General features: G+C 40.9%; 1 gene segment (V, D, J or C); it reads left to right on the top strand.

The window, feature by feature from the left end:
* The first annotated feature begins 783 nt into the window (after positions 1 to 783).
* On the top strand, positions 784 to 17,190 carry LOC132825992 (Ig heavy chain C region-like). The segment is given in 5 exon segments: positions 784 to 906; positions 10,367 to 10,672; positions 13,762 to 14,073; positions 16,043 to 16,351; positions 16,797 to 17,190. Coding segments are annotated over 5 exon segments (1,242 nt in total).
* Positions 17,191 to 18,373: the final 1,183 nt, after the last annotated feature.

Genomic DNA, 18,373 nt, shown 5'->3' with positions numbered 1-18,373 from the left:
TGCTTGTGAATGAATGTAGAAATAAAAGGAGCTAACTTTCGAATGATTTTTTTAAACAAAATACTTGCAACTATCATGTGAAACAGACCTGAAGCTACTCAATTTTACTTCCACCATTTAAGAAACTCTCCCAAAGAAGCTATCCAGCAAAATAATTATCCCAAGATGTGTATATAAACATGTTTAAGCGTAACCTCGTAAATACATGAACCCATGTGTTCGGGCTGTGAGCTGATACCAGGATCCAGTCTCAGCCTCCAGCAGGAAACCAACAGGCGGAAGCTGTGAGCCTGCCCTTTCCGATGGCCATATAAATCCTAGGCACTGGACCGTAATTCAACACTCCTGGGTCGGCTTTGTTTAGAAAGATCTTGACAGAACCGCTTCCCAGAAGTTATCAGAATGATTGTGTCGACAATTTGTCTCAGTTTATTACTGACTTTCTTATCATGTGAGTGTTTTTTTGTTCAAGTCTGCCTTTGTTACTGTCTCAATGTTAGTCTACCTCAGGAATGTAAAAGACACAGCCATCATTTCATCTGCATTAATGCTCATGGTTTATTTCTTTTCTTTTTTAAAGGTGTCCAGTCGGAGATTGTTTTGACCCAGCCAGAGGCAGAGACTGGCCGTTCCGAAGGCAGCCTGGAACTGACCTGTAAAACCAGCGGGTTCGATCTTAGCAGCTACTACATGTACTGGGAGTGGCTGCTGTACTACAAGATTCCATCCAGCAATAACTATGCACCAGCGATTAAGGGTCGATTTACTGCGTCCAAAGACACTTCAAGCAACATTTTCACGTTGGACATGACTAACCTGAAGATCGAAGACACCGCCATCTATTACTTTGCAAGAGACAGTATAGCTATTACTGGGGCCAAGGGACCATGGTGACAGTGACTTCAGGTAAGAACTTTGAACTTTCTTAGTGACTTTTTAAAAACTTTCTATTCATGTGACTAATTTCTGAATTAAATGAAACTTAGATTCTGTGCTGAGTTTGGTTTAGTTCGGATTGATTTTTGTTCAGACTGATTATAGACTTCAGTTAAGGCTCAGCAAATAGTTAAAATGGTGATGATGGAGTCAGTTGCTCGGTGTATCTCTTTTTTTGATCAGATGGGCATTCTATGTGGCTGGATTACTTGAAACACCTAATGTCTCTTAATCAGTCAGCTATAAATAATCTTTAATGTCAGTGACAGTCACTTTAATGTGAGTTTTATTATCAACAACAAACGCTAAGAATTCAAAGATGTTCATGATATTACCAAACATTACTAAAATATGCTAAAATATCATTATTCATTTCTTGAATATATGTTCTTACCATGATTATATTTTCTCATTTATTTTGTTAATTTTGTTGATGACAAGCAGGCTAGAAACTGTCATAAAAGTTTCTTGCGGTGCTATATTGCATTCTGTTGATTAGAGTCTGAGTTTGTTTTACTTGATTCTGTTGAATTGAGTTGATTGGATTTTGGCTTTGTTTTAGTTGATTCAGTTGAACTGTGTTGATTGGATTCTGACTTTGTTTTTACTTGATTTTGTTGAATTGTGTTGATTGGTTTTTGAAATTTGTTTTATTTGATTCTGTTGAATTGAATTGGTTGGATTCTGAGATTATGTTTTATTTAAATCTGTTGTTTTGAGTTGATTGGATTCTGATTTTATTTTCCTTGATTCTGTTGAATTGAGTTGATTGGATTCTTATTCAGTTTGTGAAATTGATCTGCGTTTTCACGCTTTCTGAATCGATGTTTTCTTTCTGGTGAGGAGATTGACTCTCTGGAATACTTTTTATTACCAATATTTGTGAAGTTCTTTTGTTTTTCATGAATCATTTCTGCATTTGTTAAACTTATATGACACATTTTTCTCTGCATGATTGAAAACATTACATCCATTTGTAATGGTCTGAAAAACAACTTAAGGCAGAAACTCGGAAGCGTGAGAAATGAAAAAAAAACGAGTTTTTAATGCATTGACTTTAAAAAAAACTCAGTTCTAATTGTAAACTAACTGAATTTTGTTTGAGTAGCCTCATTCAAAATAAAATTTGGGACTAAAATCTGAAACTGCAGAATTGATCAGATTACATAATTGAAACTAACTTAAAATTATAATGTGGTAATATTTGTCCATTCAGTAATTTTGTTTTGACCATGACGTGATTAATCAATATATGCCTTTAACCTCACTCTACTGTGCGCTGCAGAAGATTGTCATGATCAGGAAGGGTGTGCAGGTTGGAAATAAATTGAACTATTGCCAGAAACGTTACAGTTTTAAGTGTTAACTCCCCTCACAAACAAGGTTGCTATTATGACCTGTTATTTCTATTCAATTTAATCATTAGTTTGCTTGATTCTGAGCAGCTTCGTCAGACTTCAATTTGGTTTTTTTTGTGAGGTTACATCATGTTCTTGGTTCTGTTGAAAATGTTTGCAGAGCTAGTTCGGCTGCAAACACACTGTGTTGTGATCGTTGATCTGTTGAGGAGGGACTGTGCTTGGGTAACATTAAATGTGTTATATTTGGGAAACCATTTCTGGTTTCTACATTGTTTTTGCAATGTTAACACGGTTGGTGACAGTGAACGGCTCCAGGTTCCTCATTCAATGCAATCAGCATGCGAGTTAAAATTTCATAAAGTCTATTATTAAGTGAAAGGCAAATCGCAAAGGTTTTAGAAATGAAAGGAAAACAAATATCTTCAGGTGCCATTTTTACTTAAAATAAATAATTAAGGATTAATCTAATCCATGCTTTACAATCCAAATTCAAAACTCAACTATCTAGTTCAATCACAAGGTCTGTCTTTAAACAGTTTACAAGTCATAGAGAAATATCAATAGAATTTCAAAAGTCTAATGTTCTAATAGTTCTTGCTCTTGAGCAAAAATGCCATGACTGTGCTATAATTGATCAAGAAACACCTTTCAATTCCGCTGTACATTACATACATATTTTTCTGGCTGGCAAAGATCATTGGCAAAGACCATTTGGAAATTCTGCTCAATTCTATGAAGAACAGATTAGTTTCACTGCTTTGATCAGTTTCACACATAACTTGAGTTAATTAATTGTTATGTCTCTGATTAAACTGGATTTGCAGGATAAAAATAAAACATTAACTGAATTATTTAACCTGCACAGTGCTTTAGGTGTTCCCAATCTGTGCATTTTAAATAAATAGTTACATTTTACAACAAAATATCAACTGAAGAGTCATTCTTTCGGAAACAACTGCTATAGTGAATTATGTGACCAAGGCCAAATTTCGAATTGATTAAAGTAATCCACTCATGAACTCGCAGGGCAGCATGGTAGCTCAGTGATTGGCATTGCTGCCTCACAGCGCCAGGGTCCCAAATTTGATTCCACCCTCAGGTGACTGCCTGTGTGGAGTTTGCACATTCTCCCTGTGTCTGCGTGGGTTTCCTTCGGGCGCTCTGGTTTCCTACCACAGTCCAAAAGATGTGCAGGTCAGTGATTGTGCAATTGAGCACAGCCATAGTGTTCAGGGATGTGTAGGTTAGGGTGCACTGGTCAGGGGTAAATATAAATTAGGGGGAATGGGTCTGGGTGGGCTACTTACTGTTCAGAGGGTCAGTGTGGAATTGTTGGGCCAAATGGCCTGTTTCCATACTTTAGAAACTCTCCTCTTAAAACCACGGGAGTACTTGCTGCAAACGCAGAGAATCCATTTTACATCGATGTGTTCAGGCTTATGCAGAGTTCACAAATTTGCAGAAGACATGAACTAAAGGATAACAGAGCAAATTGTTTATTCAGACACTGAAAATAGAGTAATATTTATTTTAATTAATATACTTGACCGATTTATTGCAATGTAGCGATCGGAAGGAATCTGGTCACATTAGTTAAGTGTGACAATCATTTAGATTAGATTTCCTGCAGTATGTATCGGGCCATTTGAAGACCCTCTGTAGAGTAACCCACCCAGACCCATTTCCCTACCCTATATTTACCCCTGACTAATGCACCTAACTCTATGGACAATATAGCATGACCAGTTCACCTGACATGCACATCTTTGGATTGTGGGAGGGAATCCACACAGGCACAGGGGAGATTGTGTAAACTCCACATAGGCAGTCACCCGAGGCTGGAACCGAGCCTGGGTACCTGGATCTGTGAGGCAGCAGTGCCACATTTACTTAGACATCCGTTAAAGCGGGCAACTTCAGACAGAAGCATGTTTTCAATTCATACCTTTTTAAACATTTTAGTTCATTAAAAGCAGTTAACAAGAAAATAACTTTGCCCTAATTCCTTCAACAGAAATGCTTTCCACACTGGAATGCAGTATTGTTTATGCAGTGCATGCAAAATCTCCACAGTTCGAGGAACATTTTAAGAAAATCTAAAAATAATTTAGAGAATAATCCATTTCCTCCAGATCTGTGCTTTAATTGGCGATATTTCCCACGTCAATAATTTTGTTAAATGCAATGACTAATTAAGTTTGTTAACTCAGTGGTTATTTATGTTCATTGTGAATACATTCTCGTTCACATTAATCCACTGGTTAGTTCTTCTGATGAATATTCAATTACAGTGAACATATTTGACGTGAGGAGTTGAGCAATGTATCCTCTGGGATTAAGTCTGTTGTACAGTTTGTTTCAGTGCTATCTCTGACTAACTTAACAACGGTCCTGACCATTTGTAAATTGTCCAGTTCGGATACCTGAATCTCAGACAGTTCAATTTCATCTCGCGCTTCAAAACCACTTTTATCTGCCAGAAATACAATATTCGATTAGGTGCCTCAGAATTGAGAGCCCTGACTAAGTTGTTCCAATCAGAACGAACGTTTCAGGAACAAAAGACAGATAGCAAGAGTTTTGAAATTGGTTGCTGGCAACAAGGGATATTTGATTGAGCGAGGCAGAGGGAAATATGCAGCATAGTTTCTTGGTGCCTCAGTTATGCAGGACATGTTTCGTGGCACAATGTAGAATCAGAATTTTTTTTGCATCTTATTATTTGAAAACCTATTATCAGCTTTTAATGACACCGGCAATGGTCTTATTACACTTCAAAACATTTTAATCTTTTTCAAACTAAGTAGACCGTCTGGTGCAGCAACATTCACAGGGGAAAGAGGAAGAGAGTTCGAGGTTGGAATCCAGTGACAGTGAATTGATGGCAATGCAATTCCTAGTTTTATTGCTCTGTAGTTCCCATAGAGTTTGAACAATTTGGAGCTGCTGTCAAAGTATTCTTGGATAAATGTTGAAATGTTACTTTCATCGTACAAACATTCTGGAACAATCCCTGGTTGTGGGAAGGTGTTAATAACTAACATGGTTTATCTCAACAGGTGTGAGCTCTTGTGCCAAAAACATGAAAACAATTTGGTGAAGAGGGGGTCTTTGGATGCGAAAGGTTAACCTTGCCTTTTTCCACAGGAGCTGCTAGACCTGCTGAGTTTCTTCAGAAGTTTCTGTCTTTATTTTGGTTTTCTAGCATTTAAAGTTTGTTCATTGAAAAACATTCTGTTCGATTAAGCACGTTCTTCAGAGAAAAGGTACATTTGAACAAATTGCGAATGTTCAGAGATATTATTGAATTTGAGCGCCCTGATCTTGAGCTGTAGTTTCACAAGAAACTGTTATGAAGTAACAACACACTCCAGAGTGCAGTGGCTGCTGTAATTGGGTGGAAGTTATTTTGATCACGCAAATAGAGAATGTCAATGATCCCGTTCCAAATAATCAACAGAAGTTTTTTTTAAAGCATGTGTCAAACAATTAATTTGTTGAAATATTTTAATAAAAAGTATTCACGGCCAGTACTAGCTTAATGAATGACACAATGATAGGAAGGTAGGAACAAGAGGAGGGCACTTAGCCCCTCGAGCTGTTCCCCCACTTACTTAGATCATGGTGCATCTGTGAGCTAAATCCACAGGTCTCCCTTTGGCTAAAACTCTTTAACACCTTTGTTTAACAAGCAAAAACTATCCCAGATTTACTGATTCGACTGCCCATAACAAAGGGAGACACCATATCTGAAAGACATTCCTGTGAGTACTGGAATTAATTGCTCATGAAAGTAAACTGTAAATCTCTGACAATTTCCAATTGAAACATCCCAATCATCATATTTCATTAATTTAACACTATACTTCCCTGGAATCAAGAAATATAATGTGTGATTGCCTTGCTAAAAATGAGGAGAAAGTGAGGACTGCAGATGCTGCAGATCAGAGCTGAAAATGTGTTGCTGGAAAAGCGCAACAGGTCAGGCAGCACCCAAGGAGCAGGAGAATCGACGTTTCGGGCATGAGCCCTTCTTCAGGAAGGGCTCCTTGGATGCTGCCTGACCTGCTGCGCTTTTCCAGCAACACATTTTCAGCTGTTGCTAAAAAAGAGGGAAGCTTCATTCCTATTATATGATTAAGAAATAGCTCTGTTCATTCAGTGAAAACACAGTCAAATCACACAAAAAGAAACCATGATTTGGAGATGCCGGTGTTGGACTGGGGTGTACAAAGTTAAAAATCACACAACACCAGGTTATACTCCAACAGATTTATTTGGAAGCAAACTGATGAAGGAGCGTCGCTCCTTTATCAGGTGATAGTAGAGCGTCGCTCCGAAAGCTAGTGTGCTTCCAATTAAACCTGTTGGACTATAACCTGGTGTTGTGTGATTTTTAAAAAAGGAAACCATATCATCTTGTGTAGACACACAAGTGCCTCAAATAATTTTCAATTCTTCCAGTGGTTGTTTGGATCTCTAGACAGGTGTGGAAGTGTCAGACTTTTTATATCGCCTTGAGAAACCAGTTGTCAGCAGTCTATTTGAATTGCTGAAGTTTGTGTGGTATTAGCACATTCACAGCGCTGTTAGGAAGTGAGTCCCATGGCTGTGATTGAGGAAGAGGAAACGGGCAGGGAAATAGTTGAGAGTCAAGCTGAAGTCTGATTTGGAGGAAAGCTTTACATGCATGTGTGCCCTTATCCTCAAGGATCACAATTTGGAACATGCTGCCGAAGGGACATGTCAGCATGCAAAATGGAAGCTGAAGAAGGCATCTCGGCCTCTCTGGAAGGCTATTCCATTCATGGGATCAGCATTAATCTTGCTGCTCACCGGTCTTCCCAACACTCGATAACATTGAACCTGATTGTTTACGGTTCAACAAAAGAATGGCGAATTCTTTTGGAATTCTCCACCACAGAAATTCATAGATTCAAGACTCAAAGATTCTTGAAAGTGTTGTCTCAAGTACCTAGTGTGTTGAAGGTGTTTGGCACATGTACCTTCATTGGTCAGAGCACTGAGTGCAGGAGTTAGGGCTTGATGTTGTAACTGTCCAAAACATTGGAATGAACTGCCAGAGGAAGCGGTAAATGCAGAGATAGGTCCCACATTGAGAAGACATTTGAACAGCTACAGGAACTGGATCGGTCTGGATGGATATGGGCCAAAGGCAGGCAAGTGGAATGAGTTTAATTTGGGAACTCTGGTCAGCATGGCTGGGCTGGACCAAGGGAACTGTTTCTGTGCTGTACGACTTTATGACTCACTGACTTTATGGTGGATAGGCTCAAAGTTGGAAGGTGGTGAGCAAGTGAGGGGCTAGATTGGGCATGTGGGAGAGTTTGGGCTGGTAGGTTGGTTGGCTGGCTGCTGGGTAAGCTTGCATGTACTCTGTCTGGCAAAACGTGGCATCAAGGTAAACGGTAATGGTCACAGGATAATTTGGTCAAATTGTGCTTGGTAGGTGAGGGGTAGTTTGAGCTGAAATGCAGGAGGTCTGTCTTTGCCAGGCTGGTTTATGGAGAGGTGGGCAGGATGCCAGGCTGGTTAGTGTAGAGGTGGGCAGAGTGCCAGGATGTTTCAGGGGGTGGAAGGTCACTAGAATGAAATGACAGGTGGACGTGTTGTCAAAATGCAAAGCTCGGAGTCTGGCAAAATGGTAGGTTGTAAAGCACAGATGCCAAAGGAGCTAGGATGCAATGTGCACAGGTTGTCTTGGGTAAGATGAGAGGTCAGTGGTCAAGGGCTGAGGTCATGTCTTGGGGAGTCGGCTTTTGTCAGAGGTTGTGAAAATGATGGTGCCAGGTCCAGTCAGGGCCAGATTCGCCATGGGCCAGGTGCAGGGTGGCAGGAGTGTAAATGACTGAAAGGAATTGAGACCATATGTCCATCTGGAATATAGAGTATAGAACATTACAGTGCAGTACAGGCCCTTCAGCCCTCGATGTTGCGCTGACCTGTGGAACCAATCTGAAGCCTATCTATCCTACACTATTCCATTTTCATCCATATGTTTATCCAATGACCTTTTAAATGCCCTTAAAGTTGGCGAGTGTACTATTGTTGCAGGCAGTGCGTTCCATGGCCCTACTACTCTCTGAGTAAAGAAATAACCTCTGACATCTGTCATCTATGTCCTCTCCTGCTAGCCATCACTATTCAAGGAAAAAAACTTTCACTGTCCACCCTCTGTTTATCTTTTATGTCACAATTAAGTCACCTCTCAACCTTCTTCTCTCAAACAAAAACAGCTTCAAGACCCTCATCCTTTTCTCATTAAACATTCCCGCCATACCAAACAACATCCTGGTAAACCTCCTCTGAACTCTTCCAAAGCTTCCACACTCTCTCTACAATGTGGTGACCAGAACAGTACACAATACTCCCAGTGCCCAGCCACACCAGAGTTTTGTACAGCTGCAACCTAACCTTGTGGTTCTGAAACTCAGTCCCTCTATCGATGAAAGCCAGCACAAAGTATGGCTTCTTAACAACTCTATCAAACTGGCTGGCAACGTTTAGGGATCTATGTACATGGGCACCGAGATCTCTCTGCTTAACCACACTACCAATATGGATTGCCTTGGATGTGTTTTGTGTGATAAGGGTTGTGTGTTCCGGGCATGAATGGGTGTATAGCAGGGTAGTGTTTGTCAATGTGAGTGGAAATTTAGGTCTAGACAGAGTAAGTGCAGTGGTTAGTCTGAAAGATGAGGTTTGGTGGTGAACTGCGTGTCAGTTTGATAGTTATTAAAGTTAAAGATTACTTGTTCATTTCTCAAATCATATTTATGAAAATACTCAGCTGTAACACTCCAAAGTCTCTGTACCTTAATGGTCCTCCATTTTTCAGAGGCCTCCAGAATTCAGATCATTGTAAATGAGATGTTTCAACTTCCAACCAATTGGCCTGAGTTCAGCCATGACAGCCATCCTCCCCGTCTCTGTGCTCAGCTCCTGCCTGTGCTGCTGCTGCTGCTGCTGCAGTGACCTTCCTCCCAGAGAGAATATTCTGCCTTGCATTGATAAGTGAGGAAGGCTCACTGGACCTGATTTCCAAGTATGGGGATGGCAAACACGAGGGGACACAACTTTAAAGTGAGGAGAGATAGGTATAAGACAGATGGCAGAGGTAGTTTCTTTACTCATTGAGTAGTAAGGGTATGGAATGCTTTGCCTGCAATGGTCGTAGATTCGCCAAGTTTAAGTACATTTAAGTTGTCATTGGACAGGCATATGGATGTACATGGAATAGTGTAGGTGGGATGGGCTTCATATGAGTATGTCAGGGTAGCGCAACATCGAGGGCCGAAGGGCCTGCACTGCGCTGTAATGTTCAATGTTCTATGATTCACTCTGATTTCTCTCCGGGGGTACTGCCAGCTGTTGGGTATTTCCAGCAGCACGGTAGCTAGTGGGGCGGCATGCTGGTTCCGTGGTTAGCGCTGCTGCCTCACAGTGCTAGGGACTTGGGTTCCATTCCAGCCTCGGGTGACTGTCTGTGTGGAGTTGGCACTTTCTCCCCATATCTGTATGCATTTTCTCCCACAGTCCAAAGATGTAAAAGCTGAGGGAATTGCAAATGTTGTGTTCAGTGATTGGGAGGTTAGGTGCATTAGTCAGGGTTAACTGTAACATAATAGGGTAGGGGAATGGGTCTGGATGTGTTTCTTTTCAGAGGGTGGGTTTGGACTTGTTGGGCCAAATGGCCTGTTTGCACACACTGTAGAATTTCGATGAATCTGCATTTCCTTGGTTTGTATTTTGTGAAACTTCTTTGCTCTTCATAGCAATCCATTGAAAGTGTCAGTTGCTAAGATCTTCAAACAGTTCCTGGGGTGGGATCAGGATGTTCTTCTTCCTAAATGATATGGTCAAGGTCGAGGGCATGTTTCTAAAGAGGGAACCAATGATCATGATCAGCAACTGGTAGGAAACAAAAATAAACTCTAGTTATGCTGTAGACTTCAGCGGGAGCATACTGGCAAACGTTTACAGCTGAGGATACATTTGAGTAACTGATAAGGTCAAATTAACATGCTCAATTGGTCATTCTATTGTAGAGACACCATCTCCCCTCACGCTTTATGGCCTGTTCTCCTCCTGTGAGGAGCACAACACCGATTCTGCAATCTTTGGTTGTTTGGTGATGGACTATTCCCCTGACGTCACCAAGGTAACCTGGAAGAAAGGTGGGGAGCTAATCACGGATGGATTGAAGACTTACCCATCAGTGAGAAACAAGAAGGGAACCTACACCCTGGGCAGCCAGTTAACCCTGCCCGGGTCAGCGGTAGATTGCCCCAGCAAAATCTACTGTGAGGTTCAACACAGCGGGTCACACAGGAGCAAAGAAATGCCATGTCCAGGTACGTATTGTGGGAACTGAGATAAACAGAGCATCTGGGATTAATATGAATAAGGCATTATTTATAACCATTTTCACTGAATCACCTTATAGAGCACAGGTAAAAGGCCCTTTGATCCATCCAGTTCACGCCTATCAATAACAGCCACCTAACTATTCCAGTCTCATGTGCCAGCACATGATCCATTGCCTTGTGTGACTTGCCCTTGCTAGGATGCATCTCAATACTTCATACTTATTATAAGGGGCTCAGTTTCTACATGAGTTATAGGTGCTGTGCTCCAGGCTAACACCATCCTCTGTTTGATTTTGTTTTCCCTGAGATCCACTTGGAACCTTACCTTCACCCTGTGCCCCCGAGGCATTGATCTCTCCATCAATGGGAAAGGTTTCATCCAGTTTACCCAGTCTATGCCTAAAATAATTCTAGACATCATGATAATCTTCTCCCTAATTCTCCTCTGCTCCAAGGAAAACCCCTGCCTATCTCATCTAGTTTCATAACTAAAACCCTCCAACCCAGGTAAGATCCTGGCAAATCTCATCAATACTGCCTTCAGTGTAATCACATTCCTTCGATAACATGCACACAATGCTTCAGTATGGCCTAACCAGTGTTCTGTTAAGTTCCAGTATCATCTCCCTATTTTTCATTGTCAATGTCTAGGCTAATAAAAGCAAATATCCTCCCACCTTCTTAGTCTGTTTATCCAGACGACACAGTACTATAGGGGATTGGTGGGTACATGCACCAAAGATCCTCAGGCCTTGCCAGGGTTCCACCATTCAAAACATCATACCTCACAGATTCTTCTGCTGAATTACATCACCTTATATTTATCCAGAATAATTCCCACTTGCAACTTCTCTTCACATACAACCGACCCTTTTATATCCTCCTGCAATCTAAATCCATAATGCTCATGACTTACCAACATGACAGTTTTCATTTCATCTGTGAATTCATTGGTTAAACCTCCTAAATTTGAGTCCCAATCGTTGGTATGTAAGAGAAATAGCAAGGAAATCAGCACCAATCCCTACAGAACACCAGGAGACATAGATTTCCAGTCACGCAGACACTCAATGACTATTATCTCCTGCTCCTATCACTCAGCCAGTTCTAGATCCAATCTGTCAAATTAACTCGGATCCCATTGGCTCTGATGATTGTTATCATCTGGACATCGAGTTATCTCTCTGAAAACTACTATCAAATTGTTACACATGACTTTTTCTCAATAAAAACTGCAAATACATGGGCAAATTGTTGATTTATCTTCCAAATGAAGACTAATTTCACTTTTCAATAATTTCCCTACCACTGAGACTAGCTTGACAGATCTGTGTTTTCATTATTTATCCCTTCCTTTGTCCTGTGTAACAGTGCAACGTTGGCTGATCTACTTGGCACAACTGCTGTGGCCAGACTGAAATTCTAAATTATTGTCAGCGACCCAACTATTTCATCTTTTGTGTCGCTCAACCGCTTGGTATACTTTTCATCTGCCCTGGAAATAAAACCACTTTTCATTCAGCAAGACAACACAGAACATCACGTCATGTGTCCTAATTTCTGAAAGTACAATGCTACACCCTCCATGATTTCTGTCCCCACATTGTCCGTCTTACTAGTGAACACTGACACAACACATTCGTTTTGACCACAACCTAATCCTCCAGCTCCACTCCAATAATAACACTTAATGGGCATTACTGTTTCCCGAATCATTCTTTTATTATGAATGAGCCTTTAACTTTTAAAAATATTTTCCTTTATTTTCACTGCTATTATTTTCTCATGGTTCCTTTTGCTCTTCTAATTCCTTTGTTTTTCAAACACCCCTTGCACGTTCTGTACTCCATACTAATTTCTATGTTTTGAGATTTCAGTATAGATCGGAAGCCTCCCTTGTTTCTCTTTATCTCACCCTCCATGCCCTTTGGTGTCCAGAGCCCGCTACATTCTTGGTCCCATTCAGTGTCTTCCTGGGAAATGTCCTCCCTGTGATTTTCCTATCTCTTTCTTAAATGTGTCACCCTGCTCTGACTCAGATTTACCAATAAGTGTTAGCTTCCAGTCCACTCTGGTTAAGTCATTACCTGATCTTACTAAAATTGTCCTTCCCCTTTTCAGAACATTGGGCCAATTTCTATTCCTTCGCAGTACAATCTGAAATCCAACTTAATTACGATCACTGTCTGCAAAGTGCACCACCATTGATGTTTTACCCACTGGGTCAACTTCTTTTCCAAAAGTTAAGTCCAGGTTCACCCCTTTCTTGCAAGGTCTGGATTAAAATTCTCTGTACTAACACATACTTTGTTAAAATATTCTCCTGGGGGCATTTTCAGAATTGTGCTCCCTCTAAACTTTTGACACAATGAATATCCAAGCCTATGCTAAGGAAGTTAAAAACTTCTTTTCTCATTCCCCTATTTAATTTACATTTCTCTGAAATTTGCCCATGTATTTGCACTTGGTCTTTTGGACCTATAGTAAGGTCTATCATGCTCTCCCAGTCGTTATGTTTGTTGTATTTTGGTTTTGAAGTACTGTCCATTTGCCTTTGTTCGAGGAGGTATCCATGATTTCATTTTACAGCCTAAAATACTCTCGTCAGAATTGCGTCAGAAGCAACATTCTGTGCCGCAAACCCTCCCCCATCCTTTTCCATCTTTCCCTGTCTCGCCTGAAGGCACTAAATCCTGGAATATTGAATAGCTACTCCCGCCCCGCTCTCAATATGTCTCCGTGATAGCAACCGCATCATTTCCTCATTTATGCCGGTAATTCATCTGCCTTGTTCATCAGACTCTGTCATTAAAACCAATACCATCCAACGTTGCTATCTCCCTTCTGATTTAGCCAACCTATAGTTTCTATGCCTCCTTGACTCCCTTGCTGTGTCCTATAATTTTAGCCTTTCACATTGTCCTGCTGATCTTTCTGTGTGGATCCCAGCTTCTCCAGCACTCTGCACAATTATGATTCTTGTATCCTTTAATCACAAGAAACCTTGATATATGACAACTGATTGTATTTGTTATGAAATTCATCAGATAATTCATGCGATGTGTTTCCTAAAGGTACAGGTCCTCTCCCACCAACTCTTCTCCTAACTGTGAGCTCCAGTGAAGAAATCGCAAGCAGCAAGTTTGCAACCGTCGTCTGTTCAATCATCGATTTCCATCCGAAGTCAATCTCCGTGAGTTGGTTGAAAAATGGCCAACTCTTGGATTCTGGCTTCTTCACGTCTCCCGTGTGTGAGGCGAACGGGAACTTCTCGGTGACGAGTCGGCTGATGGTCCCTTATGGTGAATGGTACAACAACGCAGTCTATACCTGCCAGGTCACTCATGAAGAGAACGTTCAAAGTAAAAACATCACCGCACTCCAGGGTAAGAGACACATACTGAGAGAGCTACAAATCACTCTGAACTCTGAAGTGAATCAAACACACTAATTTATCAGGCGTAGTAAACAGCAAGGTACAGCTTCTCGTTTCTCAACATGTCGCGTATCTCATTTCAATTTGAGTGTTACATTAGCATTGCTCATAATTCAACATTTTGGCAAGTCAGAACAGCATGTTTCCTCTCTGTTGAAGGTAGACATATAGACAGTGAGCTTTGTTAAATAGTTTGTTGCCTGACCATGCTGGGAGAGGCATTCAGAGTGCTGAATCCTTGCCTGGTAGCTGCTTCAAGGATAAGTTTGGGGGTGGAGGGGGGATATTGGAGACATATCTAATTGAAACATAAAAAATACTGAGAGACTGAGGTCGAGTGAACGTGGAATAGATGTTTTGACTGGTAGGCGAGACTAGGACCCAAGAGCACAGTCTCAGGGTCAAAGGGGCACCGTTTAGAAATGAGATGGGGAGGAATTTCTTCAGCCAGAGGGTGATGAATCTGTGGAACTTGTTGCTGCAGAGGGCTGTGGAGACCAGGCCATTGTGTATATTCAAGCCAGAGATAGTTCGGCTCTTGTTTAGTACGGGGAGAAAACAGTAGAATGGCTTTAGCCCGAAACGTCAATTTTCCTGCTCGTCGGATGCTGCCTGACCTGCTGTGCTTTTCCAGCATCATTCTGATCTAAACTCTGGATTGGCCGAACAGCCTTATTCTGATCCTCTATCTTATGATGTTGTGGTCTCAAAATGACGTGGTTAAAATATGCAGTGACCCTTACTTGAAAATAAATCAAAATGCGTTCAATGCTTCATTCCCTGATCAGGAATGTCCTGTCGGCCTTGGACATTGTGGGGCATCGATTTTTATCTGGTACTGAGCTCTTTAACTTCATTTATGGGATCAGACCGCAGACCAAGTGGGTATCACATTTGATGAACTGGGATAAATGTGATCTCACTGAGCTTCCTAAGATGCTCTCTGTAATTAGTGGATGAGGCAGAAGAAAAAATTCTGGTAAGAATGCTACAATAGGGATGAATGAACGAGGAACTCGAGACAGGCTGATTTAGCTTGGTTTGGGGTGGCGATGTTTACACAGTGGGTAGTGGATGTCTATAAAATTAGTGTACATTTCCATCACGTTTGTAGATTAATTTAAGACGCTTTTGTTTGGTTTTTTTTCGCCCCTGCTCCATGAAGAAATGAAAAATTGCAGCTCGGTAAATAAAGTGAAAGTACAGACCAGTCATGAACGAACTGAATGGAGGGAAAGACTTAAGCAGATGGGTGTCCTTCTCGATATCCAATGCTGTACTCAGTGTCTTGTTTTCAGATCTACTCCAAACACAGCCCACGAGGAACAATGACATAAATTAGAGAACGACATCACACCAATAACGCAAAGTATTTTTGATCACGTTAAATATAATGAACAGAATTTCCATGGATATTCACCGCTCCTGTTACACTTTAGAACTCTGCAAAGAGAATAATTATTATTTATTATGATTTGTCTGAAATTTGTGATGTGATTTGGCAGTCAGCGTGACCAGCAGCACTTGCACCTAAGGGTTATGAACATGAAATTGAACTCATTCTATTTAGATTACTCTTGTCACAAGTATCAATAGATGGTCTTAAGTGAGAGACAAACTCTGAAAGAAAGGTAATTCCATGGGTTACATAATGGTATCGTCGATGATTTTACTTTTTTCACAGGTGTCACTTGTTACAAAGCCAGTGTTCTTTAGGAATAATGACACAGGGTATGTCATAGGTAATCACAAATGCTTTCACAAATCAAAATGCATCAACAATAGTAAGCATTGTTTCAGCAATGGTTGGAGTTGCCATTTTGAAGGTGGTGTCTTCACTCTGGGAAGACGTCATCTGAAGATTGGGTGTTTGTATCATAAAGGGACATTTTTCATTGACTTTGATTTTTGTTTCATAGAAGATACCGACTGCCACCCTAACACCGTTAAAATCCTCCCACCGCCAGTAGAACAAGTCTTACTGGAGGCAACGGTGACGTTAACCTGCGTTGTGTCCAATCTCCCTTCTGGAGTCAACGTGACCTGGAAACAAGAAAAGAAGCCTCTGAAATCAGAGATTGCTGACCAGCCCGGACAGAATCCTGACAGCGTGATCAGCAAATTAGACATTTCGACTGAAGCCTGGCTGAGTGGCGTTACCTTTGAATGTGTGGTGAACCATCAAAATCTACCGACTCCGCTGAGGGACTCCATCCACAAGGAGAAAGGTGAGCGGTGAGATTAAAACACATGTGTAATCCAGATCCAGTTACATCAATGGCAGGCTTTGATTGGTAATGAACAAACGCCGTTGGGAGCATTAATGATGCATCTGAAGGCAGGATAGCTAAGTAGCTGATTAAGAAGAAGACTGACCAAAGTATATTGTATTCTGATTAAGTCAGATAAAGTGGGAAGAAGCCTGGGTTGTGATGTCACCATCAGCAATGACAACTGGACAGAATGCCCTTGTTGTGGGCTGGAAACATGGAGGCAACTTTCACATTAAACTTTACTTTTTTTACTGAACAGAATGTGTACCATACTGCTCCTTTAGAAAAGGAAAGTGAATAAATCCCAAATTAAAAATGGCGTATTTTAATATTAAGTGAAATTGTGATATTGGTTCAGGGTGTTTTTAGTTGATTTATATTTGTCTCAAATATTCTGCAGTGATTAATCCGCTGGAGCCATCAGTGTCGGTCCTCCTGCTACCAACAGAAGAAATCTCCGCTCAGAGGTTTCTCTCCCTCACCTGTTTAGTGAGAGGTTTCTCCCCCCGAGAGATCTTCGTCAAGTGGACAAACAATGACAAGCAGGTGAATCCCAGTAACTACAAGAACACCGAAGTGATGGCGGAGAGTGACAACACCTCCTTCTTCAGGACCGCCTGTTATCCATTACAGCGGAGGAGTGGGCCAGCGGTGCTTCTTACTCCTGTGTGGTGGGACATGAAGCGATTCCATTGAAGATCATCAACAGACAGTCGATAAATCCAGCGGTAAACCGAGTTTCGTAAACATTTCACTTGCACTGATGGACACTGTTAATTCATGTCAATAAAAATCTCAAAGTTGCATTTAATAATTCAACAGAAGTAATAAAGCTTTTTTTCCCTCCAGTTGTGAGGTAAATATTGAATTAATTGTTTCTCACTCTGACTTACATTGCATCTGTGTAGTTAAAGTGGGTTATTAACAGGTCTAGACGAGTGTCTTGTGCAGTTAATGTTCTCTGCTCAGATACACCCTGGGTCAGAGACAGAGTAAAGCTCACTCATTGCAGGATTCCGCCAAGTCCCTTATCCATCTTAAATCCCTCTGTGACAAAATCTGACAATGTCCATTTTATGTCAAGGTTAGAGCACGAGTTTTGAACTTGGTGTTCTTGATTCCCCTGATTGGACATTCTTACAAAATTCATGTCAGTTTTAAACTGCCACATTGTACCAATTGGAAATGTAAATTTAAGACACTTTACAAGTAAATTTGATTGGAACATACCAATCATAAAGAGTGTAGAACAGTTTGAATGTAACCTTTGTTTCTGGGGAATTGCCAGGGGTCTTGCGCCAGCGCATGAATTGACAGAATGTATCTTCACTTTCGCACCAAAGAGAATCGACAGATAAGTTGTCGTGGAGCAGAGGGGAGGGGAACGATGAATGGTCTGTCCTCTTGCTCCCTGTGCAGAGTTTTCATGGTAGATGTCCTCTGTAATGTAACCCAGTTATTAACAGGAACAGTCAGCTTCTTGCTTACTGTCCAAAGATTGAACATTTCCATGCAAAATAATACCTTTGAAGCATGTTGGACATGCTTGGTTCTGTTGACAAATGATTAACATTGATTCCCATGATCCAAAACTGGTGTTTGCATCGTCCTGGTTTGAATTCCAGTTTTCTCTCAGTTTTCTGGAGCACATGAGATCAATTCTGGTATTAGAATACCTGATATCATTTTGTTTCACATACAGAACACAAGTAGACATTTCCTAATAAACATATTCAGAAATGTTATCTCTGGGGCAGTGGGGATTTGAACTCACGCCTTTTCTCTCAGAGACAGAAATTCTATCACTGCAACAGAAGAGTTGCTCATAAAATACTTATCTCTCCACGACGATGGGAAATGTTTCCTACAATACCAAAGTCAAATCTAATTATGGGCAATCCATTAAAATTCGAACAATAAATTAGAATAATAAAAATTACAGTCTGCTATAAGAACAGATACAGAGAGATGATCACA

This window comes from Hemiscyllium ocellatum, chromosome 21 (genome assembly GCF_020745735.1).
Source record: "Hemiscyllium ocellatum isolate sHemOce1 chromosome 21, sHemOce1.pat.X.cur, whole genome shotgun sequence".
Classification (NCBI taxonomy): Eukaryota; Metazoa; Chordata; class Chondrichthyes; order Orectolobiformes; family Hemiscylliidae; genus Hemiscyllium; species Hemiscyllium ocellatum.
Note: the sequence above shows the minus strand (reverse complement) of the source record. Positions and strands in the feature narration are given on the sequence as shown.